The sequence below is a fragment of the Thunnus thynnus genome, chromosome 11 (assembly GCF_963924715.1).
Source record: "Thunnus thynnus chromosome 11, fThuThy2.1, whole genome shotgun sequence".
NCBI classification, from domain to species: domain Eukaryota; kingdom Metazoa; phylum Chordata; class Actinopteri; order Scombriformes; family Scombridae; genus Thunnus; species Thunnus thynnus.
In genome coordinates, this window is record NC_089527.1 from 13,321,593 (window position 1) to 13,337,872 (window position 16,280).

General features: G+C 38.5%; 1 protein-coding gene across 1 annotated transcript in view; it reads left to right on the forward strand.

Annotated features, from left to right (window-relative positions):
- LOC137192492 (general transcription factor IIF subunit 2-like) overlaps positions 1 to 16,280 on the forward strand; it is a 54,827-nt gene that overhangs the window by 31,025 nt on the left and 7,522 nt on the right. The window contains exon 5 of the mRNA XM_067603236.1: positions 15,505 to 15,586. Within this exon, the coding sequence (XP_067459337.1) occupies positions 15,505 to 15,586 (82 nt within the window). The remainder of the gene's footprint in view (positions 1 to 15,504; positions 15,587 to 16,280) is intronic.

Sequence of the window (16,280 nt, forward strand, 5' to 3'; positions counted from 1 at the left end):
ATAGAATTAAAGGTTGTGTGTCTTCTTCCAACTGTACAACTATTGTGCAGTCAACCTTCATATCTGACTTTGACTATGGAGATATTCTGTATTGTCATGCTGCCCCATCAACACTTCAGCAGTTGTATCACTTTATCACAAATGACAAATTTCATACTCATCAAGGTTCTCTGTATCACAAGGCTGGTCAGACTTCTTTACAGACAAGAAAAATAAAACATCTCATGTTATTCATCTATAAAGTTTCCAAACTACCTCACATCTCTTCTCTCATTTATATCCAGTAACTACAGTAATGATCCAGTAACTACTTAACCTTAGATACAGTATCCCTCATGTTTGCTCTAATGTTGGCAGAACTGGTTTCAGGTACTATGCACCTTTTTAAATGGAATGAACTGCAAACTTGAGTCTTATATTCCTCTTGGAGACTTTAAAGCTTTAATAGCTTGTGTTTTTTTTATTATTTTTGTAGCTGTTTTTACTAATTTCTTTGTGTAGTTGTGTTGTTTCTGTCTGAAAAGACACACTTCTGTGAAGAGAACTTAATCTCAATGAGACTGCCTGATTAAATAAAGATTAAATACAATAAAAATAATAATTTAAAAAAATAAAACAATTCTGCTACAGAAATATTTCAGTCCAAATGGTTTGTAACTTAGTTTTTTTTTATACCTGGGTGGCCAGGTCAGTCAATTTGTATAATTTATCTGCTCTTGCACAGGAGTCTGACAATGATAAAATACCTGGATGGTGGCAGCATTTTTCACTGCAGGACAGCAAAGACACAAGTTTGCTTTGCAGGGATGTTTATATTTCTTGCTACTCGGTAGCAAAATATTCTTCATGCATTTACTGTGGTGGGAGAATGAAGTCGGCTGTACTGAACTCCGCAGATGAGAGAAGTAAGGTCCTGGGATGATGGATTAGATTGGATCAGATGAGAATTGAATAATGTCAGTGGGGAAATTAGGCTGTCACATCTCTATGGAGAAATGATATACAGCATAACTGGAAGCAGCCAAGATATTTATGCATGCAATGATTCTTTCCCATATGTCTTATTGCATTACATGTTGGGGACAGGCTGGAGAAACAGCCAGAAGACCTTTTTGAGTCCTTATACAAACAAACTCATCAATGCATTTCCATCACTGTAGGGTACTGGAGAAATATAATTCACTGAGTTTTGAGAATTTTCTCAAATTTATGCCTGGTTCATAAAATTTTAAATGGTTTTGCCCCTCCCCCATGAAAATGAGGTTGTATACATATAGCCAAAATTCAAACATATAAAGTAGAATTTATGGAAAACAAAAGTTTGGCCTCTACCACATACCAATATGTAGAAAGTAACCTTTTGTTCATCATGAAAAGCTTGACAGCTGAGAAAAGGAAAAATTGCCTGTGTACAGAAAAATAGAGCCCCTCGTTGAGTACCTCGATGAACCACCTCTGGCCCTGAAAACGGTTGCCAAATGTCATGACAGTGACTCAACATACCCTGCTGTTTAATGCTGATCCTGCAGACAGCAGAGCTTTGCCCAGCTGCCAAACACTGACGGTACCGGTGCCACTTTCTTACCAGTGATGCATACTAGTTCATTCACAGCTCAAAAACTGCTCTACCGCAGTCGATTTCTTGTTACTGTACGCCTCAAGCCGCCCAGCAACACCCACGTTTATCTATCAGGGGTCAGCTTCCTCTCACAGTAGCAAACTGTTGGATGTATTGTGTTGCTCTGGTCTACAAATTGAGAAAAGCAACTGTACAGTCTTGGTGATGCTCAGACCCGCCCTCACACTCGTGGCTCCTTCTCAGCAGTCCGTTCATATGCAAAATAGGTGTGGAAATAAAGGTGTTGTTGCATGCACCTGTTTATTTAGCAAAGCAAATTAAAAAGGAGGGAAGATTCATGTTTCTCTGGGTTTGTATTTATGAAACTTTTAAGAATTACACTTAAGAATGCTCCAAAGAGCCAACTTAGAAGTACAAAAGACCTCCTGAGTGATTTATAGTGAAATAAAAATACATTTACCCAGTTTTAATCCTGTCTCCCTGTCTTAAATATTCAGTTATTCTTCTTATGAGTGTTTCATTTTTGAGTGTTTTCTCTTCCTGTAAAACATTTCCATATGTTTCATGACTCATCTTGAACTTTTATACAAAAATATATCCAATCAAAAGTGATTTATGGCAACTACATAACGGCATTCATCAAATAAAACTGCACTTAACCACTTCTGGGTCAGAGTAGTTAGCAGAGCAATATCATAGGAGGTGTTTGTTTTGGATATTAGTGGACAAAAATGTTTTCGTTTCCAAAAGAATGTGGCTGAAGTCCAAATTATTCATTCCTCCTCCTCCTCCTGATCTAACAACACGGGTGAGGGAGGGAGGGGTGTGGAAGCCAGCAGTCCTCGACAGCTCGGTTTCTCTCTACAGCTTCGTATCATGCTGTACTCGCATCGCAGTGTATCAGGATTTGATTTAATGCTTCAGATTTATACTGTTTCACTGGGAAATATGTCACAATACAGAAGCTAAAGACTTGATAGTGTATAGAGCAAAAGAAATTCACAGCTTTTATTCTTAACTTTGCAAGCAAGACTGAAAGTGAATGATTTTTACTTTTATCTTTCACTTGAGAGGTTGATAAGTTTTTGGTCCTGATCACTGACTATGCATGTAATATATAACAAATTTAATTTGACAGATAACACAATCATGGAAGTCATCCTGGCTCTTTTCCCATCAGTTACAATCTATACAGAAATAAAGAAAAGATTCATTCTTCTTTCAAGATACAGCGAGCCACAGGTGTCTTTTTCTTTTGTGCAATACGTTATCAACTAGTCACACCTCAGAGCTGCTGCTGTGAATGGAAGTTCATTGCACAGGGAATTATTCAAGCTTAATTTTCACTCAAACACTCAAACACTGTGACCTCAGGGGTAATTGATGTGGGTTTCTGAAATGCCTGCATTTATTTCTCTGTGTGTGTGTGTGTGTGTGTACGTTCGTATGTTTGTTTATTTAGTAGCAGATCCTGGAGTGACGGCTCTCTCTCTTTTCTAATCACAAGTGATTAGTGGTATCATTCAACAACGCCAAACTAGAATTGCAAACGAGGCCAAAATACAGCAGAGAGGATTGTGGGAGGTTTGACCTGCTTTCTGCCTCTTCTCCTGTTGATTACAACTGGCTCATCGAGGACGATCATTATCTTCAACGTCGGTGAGAATCTGTTTGCTACGGCTGTTGTGTTTCTTTACCAAACTGTCAGCGATGACGGTTGAATTAAATTTCCCAAAATACTGTTAGCAAAGACTCTCCTTCCGTGTTGAAGGTGGTGAATTATTCATGGAGCTGCTCTAAGAGCTTGTGGTGAAACATGGAGTTACTGACTGCTGTGAAGGTGGCATGGCAACCACTTAAAATAGGGTCTTGTATGAGCTCACAGCTGTCAATCTTTTTATTCATTATGGAGAGTCTGCTGGTGTTAACGTTAATCCGATACATCAGACTGATCAGATTAATGCATTTTTGATTTTTAAACAAGTCGACGCATGGCCTGGGTTTTAGTGGAGCGTATCATTGTCACATGTTCCACTCACTGTTCAATGGACTTCTTTTTAAAAGTTGCATTTTGATATTAATCTTTAATGTTTAATGTTTGCTCTATTTTTATTCTTCTATGTTGTGTTTGTGGGAGCAAACGCTAAGACACATTCTTTGCATGCTTGCATACTTGGCTAATAAAACAGACTCTGATTCTGATTATTTTTCTGATTCTGACTAAAATCTTGTTTTTACATTGTAAGATGCAATCTCTCTGTATAACAGGAGAATTATTCATGTCTACTTGGAGAGAAAAGTAAAGCGTCAAACTATTCTTCAGTGGATTTCTGAGTAACCCTTCAAGTCGAGATGGATGCATGATTGAATGTTAAAGGGAAACTTTGGTATTTTCCCAGCTTAGACCCTATTTTCCCATCATTTTGTGTCAAAGTGATTAACAGGGACAAAACGTTTTGAAATTGGTCCAGTATTAAGTGAGAGTGCTGCAGCCGGCAGCTGTGAAACAGGCTGCAATGTAATCTTTTGGGGCAATTGCGCCCCGTCGATGTTGTTTTTGCCATTGACAGGCTCAGATTGTTTATCTGACATTATTGAAAGGACCATACAGAGAAATAAGATGTTTTTCTGTTATAGTGTCAAACCAAGTCTTGCTCAAAGTTCTGAAATCTTGAATTGAGTTGTTGAAATCGGCTAAATAATCAGTCATGACAGAGTTGGAGAGAGGAGCACCGGGAGGAGTCTGTTGTGTTGGAGTACAGAGAGCGTAGCTTACTGTTATCTAAAAGATTTTCAAAAGTCATGGCTGAATATTTAGCTGATTTCAACAACAACTTAGGTATCTCAATATTTCAGAGTGAGACTTCTTCTTGTCTTCTACGTTAGACACAATAACAAACAGACCGGAGCAAAAGGCAAAGAAAAACATTTTATTTCTCTGTATGGATCCTTTCCATAATGTTCCACTTATAATAACAATCTGAGCCTGTCAATGGCAAAAACAAGCACTTTTAGTAGATGTACATTGATGAGGCACAATTTCCCTGTTGGAACTGGTTGTCCCCATTAGTCTTAGACACAAAATGATGGGAAAATGGGGTCCAGGTTGAAAAATGCCAAAGTTTCCCTTTTAAGAAATAGACAACCTAAAGAGGCAACCAAATGGCTCAAACTGAAATGATAAAAATTGCCATTACAATCCCTTAAAGGCAGTTTCTCTCCCTTTGAACCAGGTTCATCCACTCCTGCCCTCCAGGGCTTTATTATATGTACGTCCCTTTCTTGTACGACTTTTGGAATAAAAGAGCAGTTGATATATACACCAGTTCCCTGTATTTATGCAATAATAGCAACATATATTAGCCTTTTATCCATTGCACTGCTGCTTTAGTTCTGGTGGTCTGATGGGCATGAGTTCCTCCAACCCTACAAAGGTGGTCTTTGATATACCAAGTTCATAAATATTATGTACCACACTGAGTTATAGTCCACCCACATCAAACATGCAAACATGCTCTACTTGACCTTTTTTAAAACCCATGAGGCAACATTTTGAATAAGTTGCAAACAGCCAATGAGTTTTTAAGTTTGAGAGAGGAAATTGCCCAGTCGGCTGATAATCAAATTTTCCACCAGTTCATTACCGTAGTAGCACTTTGAAGCTTGTTTGTTGCATATACTAGATGCTGCTTATCCACGTTAAAATCACAATGAGTGGGTGGAATACTGTTTCAGACAGAAAATCACTTCAAAGTTAATGAGCAGAATCATTAAATTTGCTTAATGAAGCAGCCTCTAGGCTTTGTAGAGATGAGCTCTAATGGAAAATTATATTTGGAGACCCTTATTGCTTCCTTGTTGTCATCATTAATACACAAAGCTCCGTCACAGGTGTGCGTGTGTGTGGAAAAAGAGAAAATTAAAGAGTAAAGAGACTCAATTTTACTTTTTCTGTTGTGTTTTATACCTGATGGAGTGAGGTGCATAAAATTTGACCTGACAAATTAAGAACTAGTGATGTGAACCATCACGGGACAGATGCATAATTCTTTGTGCAGGTTCATGACTCAGTTTTCACTCCAAACCTGTTTGGTTTGATTAAAATGAACTCTAGTGCGTTTTTGTGCTCAATGCAGTTGTCAGCCAGACTCTGGTGCGAACTAAACACCTTTCAGACATTTTATTGGTGATGTGAAAGCCAATGGATTGACCACAGGATTTTTTTGATAGTATATATGTGATTTTAGCATAAATAAAAAAAAACTAACCTATCCTACAATACTCAATCTGTATTAGCAATGTATTTATGTAAATTATTAGGTAACCGTGGCAACACATTTGCACGTGATTCAATCAGTGTGTTGTGCTTGTCTTACTCCACATACTTGAGTGCGTGACGTAGCAATACACAGTATTTCTCTGTCATACCATCGTACAGGACGTCACTTTCTCGTCCCGTCTCTACCTGTTTGCCTGATTCTTGCTCACACAGTTCGCTGCAGGTAGATGTAAACATGTTTTTGTTTGCATATCAGTACTTGTCTGCTCCACCAGTCTTTAGACCTGCTGATGAATAGAACAGCAAAGAATTGACACAATTTCAACGATTTGCATTGGCGAGGTTCTCCAACAAGGCCAGAGAAGCTGTCATTATGTATGGCTGTGGCTTTTTATAGCACCCGTATCATTAACTCATCACATGTACCTGCAAACCGTCATCAGCGGTGATATCAGAAGGTTTAGTTTACATCGCTTACAGCCTTTACAGATTTTCGAATGGCTGCAGAAGAAAAGATAATATGACAAGGTCGTAAACACAAGGAATAAGAGGATGTCTCCGATGTAAATACATGATAAAAACTGATCACGCAAAGTTAGTTGTGTTAAGTCATTTGTGTGCCTTTGTGCCTTGGCATTGTACAGATGTTGTGTGACTGTAGGTCCCTCTAAAAGGATTTACAAGAAAATCCCAGTTAGTGTGATTTCCAGGAGGTCACCAAGCTTCAATCACATCTCAATCGAGATCAGAGGCAGTTAAATAGTCGTTTTAGAGGCAATGAAATAATCCAAACGTTTTATTGGAGAGTGATCTCAGTGTAAAAAAAAAAAATAGGGTCACATGTAGAGCCTGAGGCACAGTAACAGGCAGCTTATGCAATGGGTCATACCTTGTGTTTGGAAAAAAAAAGTTATTTTTGTAGACTCTAAATGGAACTTTAGGTTAGTGACCCTTAAAACGAGAGAAGGAAGAACTGTAAGGCAGCTGTGGTTTTACAATACTGAAGAGCAGCGTCCATGTAGCAGGCTGATGAAGGTCTTTGACTGACCTATTTGTATTTATTGGTCTAACTGTAGTGTATGTAGACTCTGTGGCTTGTATATGTTGAAACACAGATGAGGAGGGATGGTTAGAGAGTTACAGAGACAGCGATGGTGGATGGAGGCTTGGTGGGCGGCGAGCTGTTTGTTGTGTTTAACATTAGGAAGGTCAGAGCTTTGAGGAAAGGGCCTCGGAGCAAATGGAGGTAAGAGATGAGCGTGAGGGGGTGGACGAGTGACCTTCTCACCTTCGCATCGGTCTCTCTCTTCCTCTGTTGTCTTCACTCGGCCCTTTTGCACTTCTCTACTCTTAATGAAACATCTAAATGTAATGCAAATAGATGTGTTTAAATAGCGTATATACATTTAATACAGGTCTTATACTTTCCAAATACCTTTCAATATGTTTTTCTGCTGAACTTTTTCTTATACTGCCTAGCAATGGTTTTTTCATTTATTTTATAGACTACAATCAAGCAGATTTAAACTGGTAATGCTATTTTTTTTTTGGTTTCATTCAGTCATTCGCTGATCTCACTGAGGGCTTATTTTATATCAAGTGGTGTTTCATTGTAAAGGAACAAAAGTGCTTTAAATTAGTGTCGTTTTACAGAGATAATATGCCAAAATTGCTGTGAAATCACAACACTGCGTTATTTAATAAAGGAGCGATTATTGCAGTGTCTTGTTTTAATTGTTAGCCACGCTGCTCTGTAAAAAAAAATGATTCTGGTCATGACAAATATTTGGCTTGAACAAATTCTTTATAATCTTCAGTCAGACTCTGATTTAATTTCCCAGGAGCATCTTTAGCTCTTTTTGTCTTCATGGCAGATTTTTATCTTGGAGACACACTGAAATACGGAGGATGTCTTTTGGAGATAGATCTGTATTTGTAGTATAGCCAGAGGCCGACTGGCAACAAAAAGCAGCCCGAGAATTTGCTGTCAAGCCGACCTAATTTGTTACACCAAATTTGAACTGACACAACATGTTTGTTGATCAAGGAATCATTAATTTAAAAAAAAAACATACAATCTTCATTGTTTGTGTTAGCTAATAAGACAAAACCTATCTGCTTCAATTAAACTCTATTGTTCATATATATTCAGACAGGTGACAAATTAACTGAAAAACCAGTACAGGTCTGAATGATTGACCCCTACAGTTAGGGGATCCCGTGGCTCTGTTATGCTTTGGGGGGCATTTTGCTGGCATGGTTTGAGTCCACTTAGAGGGAAGGGTCACTGCAAATCAATACAAAGTTATTCTGAATGATCACCTTTATCCTATGATAAAACATTTCTATCCTGATGGAAGTGGTCTTTTCCAGGATACAATGACCCAATTCACAGGGCACGAGGGGTCACTGAATGGTTTGATGAGTATGAAAATGCTGTGAATCATATGCTGTAGCTTCATAGTCACCAGATCTCAACCCAACTGAATGCCTTTTGAGAGGATGTGTCAGAAGGACGTGTTAGACAGCGCTCTCCATCACCATCATCGAAACAACAAATGAGGGAATATCTTTTTGAAGAACGGTGTTCATCCCTCCAGAAAAGTTCAGAGACTTGTTGAATCAATGACGAGGCTGATGAACACCATCCTATCCAACTATTGGATGGATTGCCATGAAATTTGATGGACATTGATGCCCCCCTTAGGATCAATTTTTATGACTTTGATCATCCCTTAACTTTTCATCTAGTGCCGCTGTCATGTCAAATTTGTGATGACATTCCCATCAGTCTCAGCTGTACTTTGTGTTTAGCGCTAATTAGAAAACGTTAGCATGCTAACATGCTAAACTAAGACGGTGAGCATGTTAAACATTAAAGGCCGATTCAGATAATGTTGATATAAATCTCCAATTGAAATGCAAAAGAGAGAGGGAGAAAAAAACAAATGGAGATAAAAATACCAAGCCCTCGGCAAAACAGCTCCAAACACTGGAAACAAAGCATCTTAAATTCAGTAAACACATTAGTGAAACAGAGGCTGCTGAAAGCCAGGCTGCTTGAAGGCACTCAGCTTCTGAATGGAAGAATTTTGCCACTTATATATATCATGGACTGTCAGAAATACAAACATTCAGAATGTGTTTTAGAGCAGAAATCATTGAACAGTCGTGAGTGTTTCTAATATTGTGGATCATTACTCAGTAGCATCTACACTCAAGACTGTGTCTGCACTTTGCTGTTATTGTTTTGACATTATTTGTGTTCAATTCAGGCCTCTGTAATTTAGAGTATGACATGATGGGCAGGCAGAGAGCAAGTGTGTGTGTGTGTGTGTGTGTATGTTACACAGCAATGTAAGAGAAGAGTGATTATAACTTAAAGGGAGACTACGCAGGATTTGTTGCAGTTGCTGTCAACAAACCATTCAAAGTTGGCCCCTCCTTCCCGGCTCAATGACGAGAGAGAGAGCAGTGGCCGAGCGAGCTAGAGTGTGAATGAAGAGAGGGAGTGGTGGTAGAGAGATCAAAGCAAAGCAGTGGAAAGGTAAAAAAATATTTTCTGATTGTTTCACAGTGGTTGCGTTGTGAAGCACAAATAAACACATCCACACCTCAGCACAACTCCAGGAGAAGGTGCAGCGTTGCCGGATCGAATTCAGAGCTTCATCCTGTCCGCTGTGGCCTCTCTGCTCTGCTCTGTGTGTGTGTCGCTCAGCTCCGCCCTCAGTCAACCAGGCACAGACCTGCCTCTAAAGCTCACTAATTAACATGTTATGTTATATTTATTTAATCCATATAAAAACCCAAGTGTTATAACCATATCGGTAAACCATATTTGTTTACATTTTGGCAATGTACGCACGGATGTACAGACAACAATGACTGGACCTACTTTGTTACTGAGGAAAACTTAAAAACATGATGATTCTCAGACAAAAGCAGAATCTGTGGATTTACGGACGTTTATTGGTGATGAACATCAGAGGCATTGAAATCCTTTTGAAAGTGTAATCACACCAAATGATATCATTGTGTTTCATGTCTGAGCACAGTGTATATTTAATTCCCCATCTCCCCCTGTAATGTTAAGCCCATCCAAATTGGGCTAAATAGTGTTTTTCTTTCTCTCCTCTACATGACTTATACATCAGGTCTGGACAACTCGTAAATTTCATTTGTACTTAAGAGAAAATTCTGGATATGAGAAAACTGGTGAATGAGATATGTTCTCATAAATCCCTTGTACGAGCCACTTGAAATCTATTCGTACAAGAGGTTATGAGGCCCATCGTATTCATGATACCACATAGATATTACTATTATAAATGAAAGCAGCTGGATAACTGCATTACAATCCACCACGTGGCTACATCAAAACCGTAAATCTCGGCCTCTACTCTTCGTCATCAGGTGGAGAGTACTGAATTCTTGTGCAGCCCTGAATAAGAGATGCGTAGGAAAATTAGGATATTGAATGTCTGCTGATGGTTTGGACCAAAACATTGATCTAGCACTTAGTGAAGCCAGCGTGCAGGAGTCTTCTATTTATCTCAAGTGTTCCTCCTCCACATAAAAGCCTTGAGCTACACTTGCTGTGGTCAGTCCACTTCCCAAGCTGGTCCTCTCTCTCTCTTTGTCTACAGTATTTATGTCTTTCCATGTTTAGAAAGACATTTCTCTCCTACATACAGTCCCTCTGGATCCTGAAGAGAGGAAGCAGAAAAGGAAGAAGTCCTCATCTCTTCATGGCCTTGACCCTGTTTGACCTTTAGCGAATGCACAACAGGGATGTTGGTGTAGCATGTTCAGTGGTCGTGCGCATGTGTGCACACGTTTCTCATGTGTGTGGGTGTGTTTTTAGACGTGTCGCTGGCACGTGCTCTGGCACTCACCAGCTGATAATTGTGCATAATTGCATCCATTTGTGGAAAAGGCACAGATGAACATTAGTGAACGATGTGACATGTGCTGACATGTAAGTGTTCGTCGCCTCAAGATTAAAAACGGACTCTTGCGGTTGGCTGATGGAACGTTGCATGACATGTGATGTCAGGTGGCATGTGTTGGTTACTATGGTGACCACAGCTGTTGCACCTGCATTAGTTCAGCTTTAAGTAGCGCTGAACGAATCAAGGCTGTTTTTAATTGAATAACAAGGCTGACAACAAATTAATTTTCCTTTTGTCAACAATTTCCATTCAAAGACTAAAACCAACAAGTGTCGTCTGTGTATCCAAGGCTATAAAGCTCCATTGTTGTTTAAATTCCAACTAAAAACACACATAAATGAGCCACAGTGTTGCACCGGGTGACATGTTCCTTCCTTATCATGAACATGAGTCATGGTCATTTTGACTCAGTCCCACAAACCCCCATTGCTGCTGTAAATACTCACTAGAGAACCAAATGTGTAATAATCAGTGGCTGAAAATATATTATTGCTTTCACAGATTTATGTCTCCAGTGGGAACCAATGAATTTGTGGCTGAGAATCAGAGAGTGTTAAGAAACACATCCACGCTTTTTGGGTTTCTGGTCCTGTTATATGATTTGTTCACAGTAAAAAAATAAGAAATTTTTTTAAAAAAGAAGAAGAAGAATATTGTATATTATTTACCATTTTCTGACATTTTATGGACCAAACAGCTAATCGATTAATGGAGAAAATAATCGACAGATTAATTAATAATGAAAATAATCATCAATAGTCCAGTAGCCTTAATATATTCCATAATATGTGACATTGTCTACCTGTGTTATTTATTTACGAAAAAATGACATTTTCACTTTTTCCCTAAAACATTTAGGTAATCAATTATTTGGACACATTTCCAGCATTCTGTGTATTACAGTTATTACACAGGTGACACAAATAGTGATTGAATACAAAAATGCTTTGCTGCCAGTAGAAATGGCCCAAGTGCATCCAGTACATTTAAAAATATAACTGTGGGTAGAGCTGTACGTGGTGTGAAAAGAGGTTTTTTGTGCATGTGCGGATGCTTTTATGGGACGACATGCAGAGCCACTTTTTTGTTTTTTTTTTACATGCAGTTTTGTCATTTGGAAGGACATCAATGAAACAGGAACAGCAGGAGCAGTGGTGACACGCACCCTTATTATCTGGACAGTACATCACATTATCGGTGAAAACACAAAGAGAGCAATAGCTACCGCAGAGCAGTAGCAGCCGACTGACTGGAGATCCTGCTGTGCCGCCGTCACTGGCAACTGACGTCGCTTCAGATGACGCTTGAGAGGGAAGGCACAATGTATTTCACAGTTTTATTTTTCTTTGCCTCTCTCCCACGCGTTCCAAGAGAAAAAGAAAAGATGCCAGTGAGGGAAGCATGGAGACAAGGGAGGGAATTGGCATGGATCCCTGGAGGAATTACTAATTCTTGATTTTTACAGCATGTTACATCCGAGGATACCCAACTGTTTCTGGAATTTGGAAGAGAAACAGCCTCTCTCCCTCCTCTGCAGGTCATCTGGACCTGTCAGTCTGCTCATTATCAGTCCCTCATCACCTAATTGTTGACCTCTACAGCTCTCTGTGGACGTGCTCTCTCTGTTTGCTCTTTGAGCGTCTCTCTCTGCTGGTTTTGTTAACTGATAGGCGTGAAAATGTAGCAGATTCTCAGACCTTTTTATATGTCCAAATACAAAATCGATGCCAAATCATACAACAATGCACAATAGACCAAGCTGGTGCCAATATTACGCCAACGCTCACCAACTGGACTCCACCAGTTTCCTGGACAGCTGATTCATGATCATAACAGAGGATGTGAAGAGACATTAAATGGTTCATGTGGGTTGGACAGTTGAATAATTGGCTAAAGCACCTTCTGAAAGAGAAATCCAACAAAAGAAAACAAAAAAACAAATTCAAGGTGAATCAGAAATAGCTGAAAATGTCAAGCTGCATGTTGTATATGACCATAACTGGCTCAGTGATGACTGTTTGCTTTCCAAATCATATTTAGAGCTGAAAACATGTTCTGAAGGGGAGAAAATGGCAGCATTTCATCCTGCTCTTCACATTCAAATGACCCTAAATACTAAATGTGTTTTATAGTTAAACACCACTAATTTTACATTTTTACACATTTGTAGGTTTGAGGTACATTTGAGGTACGACTGACAGCCATTGAAAGTATTTTTGAGGCTGCTGCTGCCAGCACACACACCCAGATTTAGGCAGACTGGAGGGGTTTCTCCACAGATTTTTCAGTTGGGTTCGGTCTTTGGCTTCTTGTCACAAAGTCTCTCTAGCATCATCAGGGCCACATGATTTACTGTTTTGATGAAAGGTGTGTCTGTATCTAAGTCTGAGGTCAGTTTTTGTGCATGTTTGCCATATTTAGGGCTTTCCCAAATCAGGTAGTGAGTAGAGGAAGCAGACGACTGTACAAGAGCCAAGTGTGCAACTATAAACTGAGAATATATGATAGGAAAGAGTGGAAATATTGAACATATTTGATGATGAAATCAGCTTTATAGCCTGACCAGTGCTGCTTTTTTGAGGTTGTTATTTAGAAGTAAAAACAAAAAAATCCCATAACAATATTTAGTTTTTTGTTTTTTTACATAAACGTTCTTCAGTCAGCATCCCTTAAATTTGTTTAGGAATTGTGACCACATTCTGTACTGAAAAAGACATTTTAGCAGTTGAAAAATAAGCTTGTCAGTGAAGTGATGGAGATACAGTTCCCAAATTACCTCAAACATACAGTATACTTGGCATTTCTGTGCTGCGGTTTTACTGATATCAGCCAACATGTACACCGATCACAATATATTTGTAATAAGCAAACATTAGCTTACATATTACCCAGAACAATTTAGCAGCCTAATCGTATTATATTATATGTTAAAACGAAAAACAGAAAACATGTAAACTTCTCATCAAAAACTGATAAGTTTCATAGATATATTGCTGGACTGCTGTATTGGTTTGTTAGATTTAAGCTAGCAGCACAGTGTAATGCTCAGAAGAGCACAAATATTCTACAGTGAAAGCTTCTGATTTAGAGGATGTTTTCATTTGTACAATATGTGCAAATGAAAACCTGTGTGGCGTAAGAGCGTAATCCCACAGTTTACCTGGTTATTTATACCCTCCCAGTTAGTACAGAGAGCCTCCACTGCTGAGAGTGTGACTTCATGTGGAGTGACACTCTGGTCATTACAGTTTGCTAAACGGCCGTGGAGCTGCGACCGTCCTTCTGGCACTTCTTCCCGTCTCTGCTGAGCTCTGTTAGTGACAGCTGGGGTCTCCTCCGTGACTACTTTTGGCTCAACATCCAGCGCCACCAAGAGTCATACCGAACTTTTTTTTTTTTTTTTTTTTTTACCCTTTTCTGGATTTTTTATCAGCACAATTCTGTGTTGAGATCTGTGGAAAATGTCCTTAGATCTTATGGGGTTAGGATTAGAAATAACAAGCATTGACAACACAGCACTAAATTCAGTGTGTAGGAGAACCTACTGTGGCTGCTAAACTCGCAAAAAACATGAAAGGTCTTCTCTAGAGCCAGTGTTTGGTTTGTCTGTTCTGGGCTACTGTAGAAACATGGCGGTGCAACATGGTTGCCTCCGTGGAAGACCTGCTCCCTCTGTAGATATAAAGGGTTCATTCTAAGGTAACGAAAACACGATTATTCTTATTTTCAGGTGATTATACACTAATTAAAACGTACTTATGAATATTATATTACATTTTTGTCAATAGATCTCCTTAAATCTTACACACTGGTCCTTTAAATGTATTTTTAACAACCTTAGAACAAGCCTGTACACTTACTCCAGAGCTACTATTTTAATTCAAAATGGACGTTTCAATCCAAGTTGGATCTTCGGATCAGATCAAAACATTTTGGATGTTTGTAAGTATGGTTCATTGGTGCTGTTCTTAAATAGCCTTTTACCTACCTTATGTGCGTTTGTTTGCTTTTTCAGGAACTTCTGAATTAGTAAGCGCCAAGTCGAATATATTGGAGCTTTCAGAAAAACCTATTTCCCAGTTGTAATTATAACTTGAATGTCAACATGAATGATGATTTAGTTAAATATTTAGTTTAGTTTATTATTTTATTATTACTGTATTTATTATAGTCGAAAACTGGTAATCACAGTAACTACCTTATGACATGAATGTGGCATAAATCACACCCACTTATTTAAATCTAGTGGACTCCAGGCAGGATTTTGGGATATCAGGTGGAACATTTTATATCAACTTGTTGTGAAATAGCAAAACAGTCTAAATAATTACATAAATTGGATGCATCTACTTTTTTTACTGTCTTCTTCTACTCAAATTTGTATTGCTTTTACTCTAACGCTGACTCTACTCTACCCCCCCACCCAATAATCTCAAAACAGTAAATAAATAAATACAATTTATGAGAACAAAGAAAACATTGTTATAAATTCAAATAAGTACAATAAAACCAAATTCTTCCTATTGCATAATAAAAGTGCAAATACTGGTGCATATATGAAAAACTACTCAAAAGACTTAATGAAGTTTACATCAGTAAATGTGGCTAATGTAAAGAGTGTTACTTTGTTTTCTCCAACAAACCCAGCGTATCTGAATCACGATTGAGCTGCTGAGTCACTGTCTTTGTTGTAGATGAAATCAGTCTGGAGGGGACGGTGGTGCACAGAGCTGAATGCAGACCAGTCGTCAATGACAACTACATGAAGCTGAAGAAGTGAGTGAACTTTGAACATTGCTGCAGTTTGGAGAGACTGAGCGCTCTATAAACGTGCTTCAGAATTGTGTCAGAATATTGTAAATGTCACACTGCCTCACAGTTCACTGGGTTAGAAAGATGAGAGAGAGCAAAAAAAACAACAAAATAAGACTCTACATTTAGTAGAAATATATGAATGAAAATGTAAGTAAAAAAAAAGAAAGCACAGCAGAATTTATTATCACCGAATAACAACCATATGTTTGTTTTGAGCAGTTTTCCCTTCAACTTATAAACACCTCCATAAAGTCAAAATACACTGTCATCAATTTGTCTTCAAAAACTGACATTTTAGATTTACACCTGGCAACAATGATCTGCCATGTGTAATATTTCAGTGTGGCAAAATATGTCACTGTGTCTCCACTACAGTGAGGGAGCAGACTTACTACTGATGAATTATTCATACAATTTTAGGTATCATATGCACACAAATGCACATTAATTGCATAAAATGGTTACAGAAGCATTTGTTTTTTCTTTCCAAAAATGTGCTGTTGAAATTTCAGCGTTGTGAATTCCAACAGGAGTAGAGAAGTAATGATGTTGCACTGTCACTGTCAGTTTGTGTACACACTGTAAACACTTCAGTGCACTCTGCCATTTTTTATTTATTTATTTATTTACTGCTTTCTGACATCGTCTCCTCTTC